This window comes from Branchiostoma lanceolatum, chromosome 11, assembly GCF_035083965.1.
Source record: "Branchiostoma lanceolatum isolate klBraLanc5 chromosome 11, klBraLanc5.hap2, whole genome shotgun sequence".
Lineage (NCBI taxonomy): Eukaryota > Metazoa > Chordata > Leptocardii > Amphioxiformes > Branchiostomatidae > Branchiostoma > Branchiostoma lanceolatum.
Window position 1 is genome coordinate 19,263,026 of NC_089732.1, and position 14,627 is coordinate 19,277,652.

A 14,627-nucleotide genomic window follows, 5' to 3' on the forward strand; every position below is an offset into this window, starting at 1 on the left:
ACGGTGAAATGTGTACATGCATACATTCTCAAGTCTCTATCTCCGACATTACGGCGCGCCGCTGACCCCGCCCTCTCCCATACGCTCAATTTTGGCCACGCCCCAAGGAACTCAAATCTGTCGTTATGGCATGGTTGTTTCAGTGGCACTTTCGATCCTAGATGTTTTACCTCGAGGATAGTATCTCTGCGAGCGGGCAGGGCTGGCTGATTTCGTTATTGATATCAGCCAACAACCTAGGCCTACATAGCGATGTCATCAACTCACTCGAAGTAGATTTCGTTGAATTGAATGCCGACTTCTCCTTCAGTCTATTCGGCATCACCTTGTGGGAGAGATCGTACAAACTGATCATCTTTAACTCATCCACAGACTTCCTCCTGGCGATGATATCTCTGAGGGCTGAACACCCTAACGTTACATTCACGGTACTTGTACTTGCACTGGATCATCATTTCGACGTCCACATGTTCATGTAGCACACCCAGAATCGAATACAGGTGAGGTGAGAAATATCAGCAAAGAGTAACTAACGCTTGCTTTGAATATTTATTCAAGTTCCTTTTTTTCGTACACTAGTTGTAGAAGAACTATTGTAGAAGAAATATTCACTAAAAAGGGGATTTTACTTGTTTAATCTCAGGGCGTTATTATCGCAACATGGTAGGATATAGTTTACCATATCGACAGCCACGGAAAAGAAACAAGTGACCCTGATACATCGTTGTTTATTTAGTCACATCTCTATGACAGGTGGAGAAAGTGAAAGAGACAGTCCTTTCTTTATAGTAGTGGGTGGCCCTGAAAAGGGCCTGTTTTCTGTCTTTAACCAATGCCTAGGCACAGTTTTTGTTTCCACGGCGGGACGGCTTGAGTATGATGTTTCTTGGGAAGAGGTCGAGTTTGAGTTTGATTATTTTCGGGGTCACGCGCATGGGAGGCTTGTCAGCTGTCTTGACGTCTTGTAAAGCTTTCGCCATAGGAAGGGGTAAAGGCGTTTTGAAAACGGCAACGTACTCTTTGAAAAGGCGAAAGAAACGCAGCTTTTGGGCGGTGTCCATTCTTTCTTGCGAGGCCAAGAGTGCTGAGATCGGATAAGGCAGATGTGTGTAGGAGGCGGCACATGTTCATGTAGCACACCCAGAATCGAATACACCGGCCCTTTTCAGGGCCACCAAAATCTGCACAAAGATCTCTATCGTTCACGCTATGATTCCTGCGTTATTGTAAGGCTTTCACTTTCTACAGATTAGCCATTAGCCAGATCATTATATTCACTATTAGCCTAAAGCGTACAGGTATTTGGCCGGCTGTGGCCGCATTTCCGAACCGGGTCCCGACCAGGCTGTCTGCAGGAACGGAAAATGAGGCCGTTAGTACTCGTTATGTTTTCTGCGTTTCTTTTCATACTTTACTTGCCCGCAAACTGCCCAGCGTTACTCTTGTAGTCTCCCGTACATTAATTATAAAGGAAACGCTGGAAGCTTGTACCATCTCTTTTTTCTTTATTCAATACGTGTAAGTTCTATGGTGAAATGTGTACATGCATACCTATCCGTCCGGACTGTGGGAAGGCCTAGCTTTGTTTTTCCCGTCTGACATCAAGATGTGAAAGGTTTTGTTTTAGCCGCTAACGATGTGAGAATTGCGAATTAATGCATTCCAATGCAAATTATCCGTTATATTGTTCTACTGCAGATATCGCCTCCTCGTGGGAATCTAGCAAATGCATCGTTAATGTGGCGCCGGCAAGTCTGAGGGCTATTCTAACGTCAGCCTTAAAAACCAGTCGCATACCGAAATAGGCACAGTGTGCGTCCAGACACCGGCTCCAAACCACCTGTCTGATGGACGACTCGTCCAACGAAGGCCCCTTCGAGAAAAGGTATGAAAGCATTTTGTCAATCTGCATTTTCACGTTTTGTACTAACATCCGACGGAGCGTTAAGATACTACGGCATAATGTGAAAACACTCAATCTTCACTGATGTACTTTACGTTTTGGTATTTCAAAAAATCGTCGAAAGAACCCGCCGAATTTCTGCCAAATTCACGTTTTTGTTTTTGTAATATCATCCGACGGAGCGTTAAGATATTACGGCACGAAACGAAAACACTCAATTTTCACTGACGTACTTTAGCTCTTGGTATTTCAAAAAATCGTCGTAAGAAGCTTAAGCCGCCGAAATTCTGCCAAATCCCTAACCCCTACATTTTGCCGCTTTTTTGCCCAGCCGGCACGCCATGTGCTTAACCGAACAGGTTTTCTATGCAGTTCGAATCGCTCCGCTCCGGAATCGTTCAATCTTCTAGTATAACTTCTGAAAATCTTGTTGGTTTGAAATCTGGAAGTGTTTGTAATTCCATTTCTACTGAGGTCACCTTCTCAACTGTTTTACGCCAAAATGTTTCAAGGCGTTGGTGTAGTTGATTTTGGTGCAGTCGACCTTTGACAAAAAGTTGCGGTACGGAAATGCCTCTCCAGTATTGTCAAAAGAGGGCCTACAGCAACTAGATGCGTGTAGTCGGACAAAATTCGCAAAGGCTATCTTATTTTTAAGGTTACTGGTACATAAAGATAGCGGTGCGGGTCTGGCGTGCGCTCTGTGGAACGGGTATGGACGCCGGTGCTGACGCGTTCATTTTTAGAATAAAAACGACGCCTCTGATAAAGTGGCCCCGCGCGATTTTGTAGGAAGGCCATTTCACACTCGAAATTGATAATGAATTATATACCACCTAAAAGTACAGACCTCAGCCGCCAAGCCACGTCAAGAGTTCGAGGCAGTTTTATTTTCCTTCCGCGAGAGAAAGTAGTCCGTTCCATGACTCCGGGCGTCAACACCCCTTACAAGAAAGCTTGTCTCTGGAGCATATAACCGTATATCTTCCTGTTTTTACGTTATGTTTATCATTTCAGCCTCACTTGTTGCTTCTTTAGATTTATCGCTTTCCTGTCAATAATACGACCCGAAATCAGGTGATTTTCGTGTAATTTCCCATCTTGTTTTAAACCTGTTGTAGATTTCAAACCAACAGGAAATCTAGTATGTACCAAAGAGCAAACTCTGTAGTTTCTGTCGGCATATGACTTGTCATAGATTTCGAGGGCGAAACGCAGATGCCCGCAATCCGCGCAAAAGCCATGTCATAATTTTGAGTCCAGAATAGAACGCGTCTAGTTTGACGTTTTAGTGATTATCTACTCTGGACATTTACTTGCAACGTAGAACTGAATCTATAATTTTCAAGCTTCCCATTTTCCTCCTACAGATTTTTAGACCTATTTTCAACCTGTACCTGCACCTATTTGATAACATGACCTGAAATCAGTTGATTTTAGTGAGAACTTCGCCATGCGTTTTCCCCGATATCACAACAAAAGGAAATTTAGCGCGTAGAATAGACCAAAGTCTCTTCTCTCTGGTGGTATATAACTTATTCTGAATTTTGAGGCCGCTGTGGGCTTCCTTCTAAACCGCGCGAGGTCACCTCATCAGAGGCATCGTTTTAGTTCCAAAAAAGAATGCACAACACCGGCGTCAACTCCCGTTCCACCATGCGCACACCGGACCCGCACCGCCAGACTAAGATAGCATTTACTAATTCAGTCCGTCTCCAGGTAGTTTGTTTCTGTAGGTATCCTTTGACAATACTGGGAAGGTATATAAGAGCCGTAACTTGTGTTTAAAATTGGACTGCACTGGAATCAAGTGCACCGACGCCTCGCAACCTTTGGGCGAAAAACAGCCGGGAAGCTGACCCCGGGAGACATGGACAAACAGACCAGATTTCAAACCAACAAGACTTTTACAACAGTTATAGTCGAGGACTCTACGATTCTGACTCAGTATTAATCTAATATTGAATCGAGGGCGAAATGCAAATGCCCCCAATCTGAAAATCGTCAAGAATTTAACTCTTTACGGCACCGCCATCCTCCGAATCTTACTGTGTTCAAAATATGATCAAGTAACTAGCTAAAATCGTTGTAAGAAACACAAAAATGCCTCGTATCGAGAGCACATGGCATTCCCTTCTAGTTCATATAACGCAATTTAAGTAAAAAGGCCGCCAATCGGGTTTAACGCAGCTGTGAAAGTCGGATGAAATTTCATCTAACTATTGTGCGACAAGCGTTTTCTTAGCAACGCCGTCGCGGTACGATTCCGTAATGAACTTAAAATCGAAAAGATATACGGTGATATACTCCCGTAACAAGCTTTCTTGTAAGGAGTCTTGACGCCCGGAGTGATGGAACGGACTACTGTCTCTCGCCGAAGGAAAAGAAAACAGCATAGAACTCTCGGCATGGCGTGCCGGATGTGTGAGTTTTCATCCAAAGGAAGTCTAAACTATCATCGGGCGAAGCGATATAAAGAAAGGCTAGAAAAGTACAAGGCACACGGTGTAAACATATACGATGCGTGGCGCGCGTTCAACAGCCCGTCAGGAACTTATCAGAAATTCACAGTTTTACTGGATACAGTCACGCAAAAATAGAAGTACAATGTATTGCGGTGTGCGGGGCCGTTTTAACATGACTTCACGGCTGTATTATCAAAGAAACAATTTTCATTTTGATTACAAGGAAAAGGACCTCTAGAATTGAAAAAAAAATGATAGAGAATAACAACTTTTCATCAACACTTCAGTACTTCCTAAAATAACATCGATCGCCGTTATTTGTAGCCTGGAAACCATACCATGGCATCGGCGGCTCTCCGATATCTCTACGGCCCTGGGAGTGACCCCCGCCCGCCCAGAGAGCTTAGCCCGCTCGGGGTGTTGGTTTACGGCCTTGGATTGAATTAGCTTAGCAACAAGAGAGCCTTGGAAGTAAATTGTTCTGCAGCCTTGTGCAACGCTCTCGTCGTCTTAGATGGCGGCCATGTTAGATATGGTAATGAGCAGCGGGACCGAACAGCTGACACGCGCGCTAACATTGCGCACCAATCAGAGCTCAGCGGAATAATTAGATCAGTCTACTCTGTTCCCATTGGGTGCATGGGATCGGGGCCGTAATCACTCGGTCCCAGTCTCTACGGTGGCGGCAAAACTACGGTGGCTGCGAAACTCTATAAGAAGACGATCCGACAGAAACGGGTAAATTTTGATATCAGACTGGGCCCGGTAAAACACGCCTAAGCCGATCCGTAGAGACTGGTGACCAGGCTATGTTATTTGCTGATTTCACAGTTCGTCTAAAACATGATTTTGTGCCTTTTGTCTCTTATGCAGGCATTACGACGATGCTGTCCGAGCGAACGACGGTCTCCTACAAAACCATTCACTTCATCAATGCTTGGAAGGAGATTTGGAGGCGATTTCACCCGAACCAGCGTCCCTTCGGCTTCAGACAGACACCGACGGCATTACACTAGAGCTGAATTCCCTCCAGGCAATTCGCCCTCCATCAGACGTGTTTGTTGCAACAAGGTGGAAGCCAAAATGCTGCAGAAAACTGGTGGAAAAAATGACGCCGTCCTGGATCTACAGGTCTGTTCAACTTCAAAAGTATGGAAGGGATGTTCCCGGTGCATTTCTTTGTCAGTCATTATGTGGAACCAATATATTGCTGTGCGCATCTTTAAGATGGGATGCAGACTCCCAAGCCGCCTCAGATTTCTACGACGAACTCGGCTCCTCTACCCTGGGAAACTGGCTGTCGCAGCGTGCCGAGAGTTTGTTGAAACGGACATGGGATGAACTACGGAGACTGGCACCCACATCGAACACCCTTCTCCATAACTTAGCGAGACAGAAACTTAACACCGGTATCCCTCTCAGGGTGTACAAGGCTGACTGGTTGCAATTCGCCATGGCGTTTGACAGCGCCCTGGCGCAACTGACGGCTGGAGACGGAGAGATGTGCCCCTTCGCCGTAAGGATAGTTCTTGAGTGCTTCGGCCAGAAAATGCCACATAACACCGCGAATGATGCCGCTCAGCTTGATGAGGTCAATGCCACTCCTAATGTCAATCCGCTTAAGACCCTCGCCGACCTAAGAATTCGAAAAGAATTCGTGGGAACATCAGCCCTGCATATAGGTGTGTCAGTCGGCTTGCAGGATCGTGCCGTGTCCACGCTTTGGCACCGAAACTTACGCGTCAGCTTGTTCAACCAGAACTGGCAAAAGTACAACGTAATGGGTATGGATGACGTCATCAACATCACGACTAGAAAAGACAGAAAACCTGCAGCAGCTCTGTCCCGCGCGATGACAACCGATACATTTGATCTCACCTACGCCCAAGCATACAACCCGCTGTCTTCAAAAATGTCAAGCGGTTGGACGAAATCACTGACAAACGGGCTTCCAGTCACCTTAGCAGCGGCCTCAGGTCTTGCACTCCACAAGGCCACAAAGTCCACACACGACTTTGTACAAACGGCCCTAGATGGGACGGTACAAGCCAGTCTCGAAGAGATAACAATGGATTTAAACCCTGCTACGTATGCACGTTTTGAAGTGGTGCTGACATGTGATGGTGAGGATTTATCAAGTGAAGCTGCCACAGAACAGGTGAAATATCTGGTGGCGACGCTGAGGCGGGAACTTTCCGGCCCTATACCAGTCATCATACCGGTCCATTCAACTGTCCTCCATCGGTTCGCCCACAGAACCCTGACCGACCTGACAAAGCCAATTCACGCGGCCAACGTGGACACCACGCAAGGGCACTCCCGTCTGGAAGTAACTACCATAGCAATATCTGAAGTGCTTTTCCGTCTTCTGCTTGTCGGGCGGGTGGATGGGCGGGAAAGCGCTTATCTCCACGGTTTGGGGATCCGGCCAGACAGTCCTTGGAATGGGTTCACTACCGTCGCAGAACCCAGCGACACCACCGGATGGACGGTAAAGAAAGGGCTTGTCGACACATGGGCCCGAGAAGGCGTGCTGTGCGCGCCTCCATGGCGTCTCCTTTCAGCCAATGACAACGGCATGTTTTGCCGCATGCACCGAACATTGTCTGTCATTCTCACTACTTGTGAGGACCACCCAGAGAGAGGCAGTGACTTGGCAGCAGCATTTGCTGAAATCTACTGGACGCACGTTAGAACTGAACTCACCCAAATAATGTTGTCCAGGAATATGCGAGCCCTACTACCCATAGACGGAATAGATGCCCTGTTCGATGGTACGCTTGAGGGGAGAGGGGTAAGGGTTACTGGGAAAATAGACGTTGCAAAGGTGACTGACATGCTCTGTGATGTTGCCCCGGCCAACCTACCGACGTTTTGTAGCTTCGAGGCAGTGGTGGATGCAATCTCCAGACAGGGAATCTCGGCAGAGAGTCTGAGACACCAGATGTTAGAACTTCTCCGACAAGACAGGGAACTGACAACATTTCCGTATGTCGACGTAAAGAAAGGCGGACTGAAGGCCGTCAGGGCGGGATTTCTGCTCAGGGTACAGGGAGGAGAACACGTCTACCGCGATATCTGCATCCGGGCAAATGCAATAGTGTCTGGGGACTTTGGAGCTCGGCTGAAACGAGAATCTCTTGACCCATCCAAGTCGTGGGTCACCCAAGTTCTGCAGAGAATTGAAACGGTTTCCAACGAAAACACGACGCTGACGACCAACTGCATTGCCTTTGTATATGCCGTGCTTCTCCACAAGAGGGGATTCAAGCTCAATGTTGCTGCTATCAAGAAATTCAGGTGCAACAGACACATTCCGGTTATGAAGTTACAAGAGGCCAACGTCCTGGGAAGGGGTATGTCAGGGCGTCTTAACGAGGCACACCAGGACATTGTCAGGTTGACAAACATTCCGGACAGGCGTCGCATGGTCAACGGCAGTCTGTCTACTTCGCCTAGTGATGATGAATCCGATAGGAGATGCAGAGCAAAACCTCCTAAACGGAGATTCCCGCTATCGGACGAAAGTGAGGACACAGCTAGAGCTGGACTGTAGGAACATGTATATGCTGCAAATAGATTATCTTTCTTCGATATATGTAACGATTGTTGAATACACATTGAAGTGTTTGCCGTGAATGTTCCCGACGGCTTAGCCGCAGAAGCGCTGGCAGAAAACACCGTTGTCTCAGATATATTTGGAGAGAAAATAAGTACAGCTGAGTCAGATCGATGATTGGAAGACTGCTACCGTACCATGTGCCCTAAAATGATCAACTGCAAAGATCGAAACGGTGCCCTTGTTGTTGTAGACACAAACCAAGCGTCCCTAACAATTCTGTCAGCAAAATTCGCTCTGGGAGGAAAAAACGCAAATTTGAAGTACGTTGTATGTTTTCAGAACGAAACTGAAGCTGTTCGCCTGTTTGCTGTTGCATCAAGACGGATGCAACAGTTCCAAAATGTCATCTAGTCACAGAGGAAAATTATTGTTTCTCTAATAAAGTTGTTTGTCTTAATTTTGATGCCTTTGGCTATTTGTGTGCCCTGTTTTCGTTTAGGTAGATAGATAGATAGATAGATAGGTAGGTAACGTTAGATAGATGGACAGATAGATAGATGGATAGATAGATGGATAGATGGATAGATAGGTAGATAGATAGATAGATAGATAGATAGATAGATAGATAGATAGATAGATAGATAGATGGCAACAAATTTAGAAAAAATAGTTCTGAAGTACTAGTAATATGCCAAGAGTGTGAACAAAGCCATGTACGCACATGTCCTAGGCAATCACAATGCCACATTTGGTATAAACACTAGGGCAGCTGACCCAGGAATGCAAGATAACTTGATTAACTCAATTGGCAAATCAGGCGGTCGCATTTTGGAATGCCGTGCTCCCATTGGCTGTCACGAAAAAACTCAGTATAATCACATCATAGGTCTACATCGAAAAAAAATGAAGAAAAAAAAGCCTAGATGTATTTGCCCACACTACCTTTGTGCCAAATTTCAGGTCTTTTGTTACAAAAAAATGACAAAGATGAATCGATTTGAAGATTTAACAGAAACAGAATTTGAAGATTTAACAGAAGAAGAAACATGAGTAAAAATAATATGTTGAGCCATACTAGGTATGGCTAAACATAATTAACCGCTTTACGTCGGCTTTGCGACAGGATCATCAGGTGATTTAACCTTTGACCTCAACTCCCTTAGTTTATCGTCAGACGGTCTTTGTTGAAAAAAAAAGCCCTTTTCTACACTATCCTTGATTCTCGGACCCTGAAAACAATGTGCCAGTTCGATCGCCGTGCGCTCCGACAAAAAATGTGGATCAGACGGAAGCTAGGTGAGTTTTGCTTGCCAATTGTCACGTCTTGTTTAAGAATGGGGGAGGGGGCAAAGCGACTATATTTCTGCTAACCTACTAAGTTATCCAGATAATCAGGTGATTTAACCTCTGACCCACAACACTTGGTTTTAGACATCAGCGGCTACATTCATCCAGCGAAAAGTGTCTTTTTTCTACACTATCCTTGATTCTCGGACCCTGAAAACAATGTGCCAGTTCTATCGCCGTGCGCTCCGACAAAAAATGTGGATCAGACGGAAGCTAGGTGAGTTTTGCTTGCCAATTGTCACGTCTTGTTTAAGAATGGGGGAGGGCAAGGGAGAACCTATTATGACAAATCAGTCTGACTCAGGGTTAAGCAGCCTGTCAGTGCTAAAACGGGATCCGTCGATTCAGCAATACACATAATAAAGCCAGTAGCCAGTAGAGTTTTGGCGTAATTTTGGCTTAATTTTTTTTCTTTTAAAAGTTCAGCATGGTAACTGAGACAATCTTAAACCAGAGGAACAAGGTTAGAGCGGTGTTACAGTAAGGGTAGTTTAAGTGTAAGCGTTGGGTGTGATTAGGGTAGGGTAGGGGTAGAGCTAGGAGTCGGGTAGAATTAGTAACGGTTATATATGTAAGGCAAGGTGTTAGCTTAATGTTCAGCACCAAGGACATGTTTAGGTATGATTATGTAAGATCTGTATCTGTATAAGCGATTGATATCAGGCATAGGGGAAGGCCCCTGGCTCGTAAACAGTTCTCGTCTCGACATTGTCTCGTTTTGCCTAACAACGCCCCTACAGTTTTTTTAACGTCTCTGGGCCTTTACCTTTGACACTGCACATGCGTAGTAGTAACTGTGAACTAGCTTATAGCTTGTATGACCACCATTTGGTGCAACACACCAGCTTTGCAGGCATGCGGCACGGTGACAGCTGGTTTTATTACACTGAACAGCCTGTCACGCTAATAAAAATGGATTGGATTTAACAAATTATTTCAATAGAATTGATCCAATCGCAATCAATTTTTGCAGTGTTGACACTCCAACCGTGATTGATTTTCCCTGGATCGGATTATTTGAATCCAGCTCCAATCTAACCCTATCGAATATCGAGTGTGAACGCAAACCATGATTTCGGATTTTGGCTGGTTCTGACTCTTACCGCGTTCATTACCTGTACTGCAGCTAGATCGATATATAAAAGCCATTGTGCTTCACACCTTCTCGCAATGATTACATTCACTTCAACGGCTACCTAAAATTCTCCAGTGATAAAAATTTCATCAAAAATTGGGTAATTGACCTCCGGGGCCGATGCAGAGAAGCTTCGTAGGGCAGACCCGAGACTGGTGTGCGAGGGTAATATAAGAGAAGGACAAAAACCAGGCTGGTCAGGTCAAGTTAACCCGGTTGGCAAGCTATCACGGGAAGGGATCCTTTCACCTTAGGGGACAGCAGGGATCGAGGTAAAAGGTTTCACTGACGTAACATTGTGGCCTGCCGTAAATACATGGCCACCGGCTGTAATGCTTAGTTTGTTTGTATCTTCAGGCCAGTACCTACCTGTTTACTTTACACAGGTATCCGCCTCACTGGCTGTAACACCACCGGTTTACTTTACACAGGTATCCGCCTCACTGGCTGTAACACCACCTGTTTACTTTACACAGGTATCCGCCACACTGGCTGTACCACCACCTGTTTACTTTACACAGGTATCCGCCTCACTGGCTGTAACACCACCTGTTTACTTTACACAGGTATCCGCCACACTGGCTGTAACACCACCTGTTTACTTTACACAGGTATCCGCCTCACTGGCTGTAACACCACCTGTTTACTTTACACAGGTATCCGCCACACTGGCTGTACCACCACCTGTTTACTTTACACAGGTCTCCGCCTCACTGGCTGTAACACCACCTGTTTACTTTACACAGGTATCCGCCACACTGGCTGTAACACCACCTGTTTACTTTACACAGGTATCCGCCACACTGGCTGTACCACCACCTGTTTACTTTACACAGGTATCCGCCACACTGGCTGTATCACCACCTGTTTACTTTACACAGGTATCCGCCTCACTGGCTGTATCACCACCTGTTTACTTTACACAGGGTTAGGGTTAGGGTTAGGGCTATGGTTACAGGATGAGGTCGGTTAAGTCAGTTTGGGTTGTCTTTTGGTGAAAGGTTTAACTGACATAACATTGTGGCCTGCCGTAGATAGATGGCCACCGGCTGTAATGCTTAGTTTGTTTGTTTCTTCAGGCCAGTACCTACCTTCTGATTCAAAAACTTTATCGCTTGGGTGGATTTAACCCGGAAAGCACCCTTTCACAGTTAGGGTTAGGGTTAGGAATAAGACCTAGGGTTAGGGTTAGGGTTAACTTTTACAGTCTCATGACTCGATAACAAAGCACGATACTTGAAATCTGTCTGCAGTTTCAAACTCCTGGCCAAAAGACCTTTTGAATGAGTCCAAGTTTGGCCCGTTTGAAGAATGGTTAGGGTTAGGGTTAGGGTTAGGATTAAGACCTAGGGCTATGGTTACAGGATGAGGTCGGTTAAGTCAGTTTGGGTTGTCTTTTGGTGAAAGGTTTAACTGACATGACATTGTGGCCTGCCGTAGATAGATGGCCACCGGCTGTAATGCTTAGTTTGTTTGTTTCTTCAGGCCAGTACCTACCTTCTGATTCAAAAACTTTATCGCTTGGGTGGATTTAACCCGGAAAGCACCCTTTCACAGTTAGGGTTAGGGTTAGGAATAAGACCTAGGGTTAGGGTTAGGGTTAACTTTTACAGTCTCATGACTCGATAACAAAGCACGATACTTGAAATCTGTCTGCAGTTTCAAACTCCTGGCCAAAAGACCTTTTGAATGAGTCCAAGTTTGGCCCGTTTGAAGAATGGTTAGGGTTAGGGTTAGGAATAAGACCTAGGGTTAGGGTTAGGGTTAACTTTTACAGTCTCATGACTCGATAACAAAGCACGATACTTGAAATCTGTCTGCAGTTTCAAACTCCTGGCCAAAAGACCTTTTGAATGAGTCCAAGTTTGGCCCGTTTGAAGAATGGTTAGGGTTAGGGTTAGGGTTAGGATTAAGACCTAGGGCTATGGTTACAGGATGAGGTCGGTTAAGTCAGTTTGGGTTGTCTTTTGGTGAAAGGTTTAACTGACATGACATTGTGGCCTGCCGTAGATAGATGGCCACCGGCTGTAATGCTTAGTTTGTTTGTTTCTTCAGGCCAGTACCTACCTTCTGATTCAAAAACTTTATCGCTTGGGTGGATTTAACCCGGAAAGCACCCTTTCACAGTTAGGGTTAGGGTTAGGAATAAGACCTAGGGTTAGGGTTAGGGTTAACTTTTACAGTCTCATGACTCGATAACAAAGCACGATACTTGAAATCTGTCTGCAGTTTCAAACTCCTGGCCAAAAGACCTTTTGAATGAGTCCAAGTTTGGCCCGTTTGAAGAATGGTTAGGGTTAGGGTTAGGGTTAGGATTAAGACCTAGGGCTATGGTTACAGGATGAGGTCGGTTAAGTCAGTTTGGGTTGTCTTTTGGTGAAAGGTTTAACTGACATGACATTGTGGCCTGCCGTAGATAGATGGCCACCGGCTGTAATGCTTAGTTTGTTTGTTTCTTCAGGCCAGTACCTACCTTCTGATTCAAAAACTTTATCGCTTGGGTGGATTTAACCCGGAAAGCACCCTTTCACAGTTAGGGTTAGGGTTAGGAATAAGACCTAGGGTTAGGGTTAGGGTTAACTTTTACAGTCTCATGACTCGATAACAAAGCACGATACTTGAAATCTGTCTGCAGTTTCAAACTCCTGGCCAAAAGACCTTTTGAATGAGTCCAAGTTTGGCCCGTTTGAAGAATGGTTAGGGTTAGGGTTAGGGTTAGGATTAAGACCTAGGGTTAGGGTTAGGGTTAACTTTTACAGTCTCATGACTCGATAACAAAGCACGATACTTGAAATCTGTCTGCAGTTTCAAACTCCTGGCCAAAAGACCTTTTGAATGAGTCCAAGTTTGGCCCGTTTGAAGAATGGTTAGGGTTAGGGTTAGGGTTAGGATTAAGACCTAGGGCTATGGTTACAGGATGAGGTCGGTTAAGTCAGTTTGGGTTGTCTTTTGGTGAAAGGTTTAACTGACATAACATTGTGGCCTGCCGTAGATAGATGGCCACCGGCTGTAATGCTTAGTTTGTTTGTTTCTTCAGGCCAGTACCTACCTTCTGATTCAAAAACTTTATCGCTTGGGTGGATTTAACCCGGAAAGCACCCTTTCACAGTTAGGGTTAGGGTTAGGAATAAGACCTAGGGTTAGGGTTAGGGTTAACTTTTACAGTCTCATGACTCGATAACAAAGCACGATACTTGAAATCTGTCTGCAGTTTCAAACTCCTGGCCAAAAGACCTTTTGAATGAGTCCAAGTTTGGCCCGTTTGAAGAATGGTTAGGGTTAGGGTTAGGAATAAGACCTAGGGTTAGGGTTAGGGTTAACTTTTACAGTCTCATGACTCGATAACAAAGCACGATACTTGAAATCTGTCTGCAGTTTCAAACTCCTGGCCAAAAGACCTTTTGAATGAGTCCAAGTTTGGCCCGTTTGAAGAATGGTTAGGGTTAGGGTTAGGGTTAGGATTAAGACCTAGGGCTATGGTTACAGGATGAGGTCGGTTAAGTCAGTTTGGGTTGTCTTTTGGTGAAAGGTTTAACTGACATGACATTGTGGCCTGCCGTAGATAGATGGCCACCGGCTGTAATGCTTAGTTTGTTTGTTTCTTCAGGCCAGTACCTACCTTCTGATTCAAAAACTTTATCGCTTGGGTGGATTTAACCCGGAAAGCACCCTTTCACAGTTAGGGTTAGGGTTAGGAATAAGACCTAGGGTTAGGGTTAGGGTTAACTTTTACAGTCTCATGACTCGATAACAAAGCACGATACTTGAAATCTGTCTGCAGTTTCAAACTCCTGGCCAAAAGACCTTTTGAATGAGTCCAAGTTTGGCCCGTTTGAAGAATGGTTAGGGTTAGGGTTAGGAATAAGACCTAGGGTTAGGGTTAGGGTTAACTTTTACAGTCTCATGACTCGATAACAAAGCACGATACTTGAAATCTGTCTGCAGTTTCAAACTCCTGGCCAAAAGACCTTTTGAATGAGTCCAAGTTTGGCCCGTTTGAAGAATGGTTAGGGTTAGGGTTAGGGTTAGGATTAAGACCTAGGGCTATGGTTACAGGATGAGGTCGGTTAAGTCAGTTTGGGTTGTCTTTTGGTGAAAGGTTTAACTGACATAACATTGTGGCCTGCCGTAGATAGATGGCCACCGGCTGTAATGCTTAGTTTGTTTGTTTCTTCAGGCCAGTACCTACCTTCTGATTCAAAAACTTTATCGCTT

At 45.2% G+C, this 14,627-nt stretch overlaps 2 protein-coding genes across 4 annotated transcripts in view; both read left to right on the forward strand.

Moving 5' to 3' along the window:
• LOC136444179 (uncharacterized) overlaps positions 1-8,387 on the forward strand; it is a 35,972-nt gene extending 27,585 nt beyond the window's left edge. The window contains exons 2-4 of one of the 2 annotated variants that reach the window (XM_066441653.1): positions 373-500; positions 1,699-1,885; positions 5,242-8,387. In XM_066441653.1, coding sequence (XP_066297750.1) covers positions 1,848-1,885; positions 5,242-7,924 — 2,721 coding nt within the window. In that variant the 5' untranslated portion in view covers positions 373-500; positions 1,699-1,847 and the 3' untranslated portion in view covers positions 7,925-8,387. The remainder of the gene's footprint in view (positions 1-372; positions 501-1,698; positions 1,886-5,241) is intronic. The other variant, XM_066441652.1, reaches the window with a different exon arrangement.
• A 942-nt stretch (positions 8,388-9,329) lies between these two features.
• LOC136444177 (uncharacterized) overlaps positions 9,330-14,627 on the forward strand; it is a 57,529-nt gene continuing 52,231 nt past the window's right edge. For both annotated transcript variants that reach the window (XM_066441651.1, XM_066441650.1), the window contains exon 1: positions 9,330-9,494. Coding sequence is in view for 1 of the 2 variants with exons in the window: in XM_066441650.1 (XP_066297747.1) it covers positions 9,437-9,494 (58 nt within the window). In the remaining variant the exon portion in view is untranslated. The remainder of the gene's footprint in view (positions 9,495-14,627) is intronic.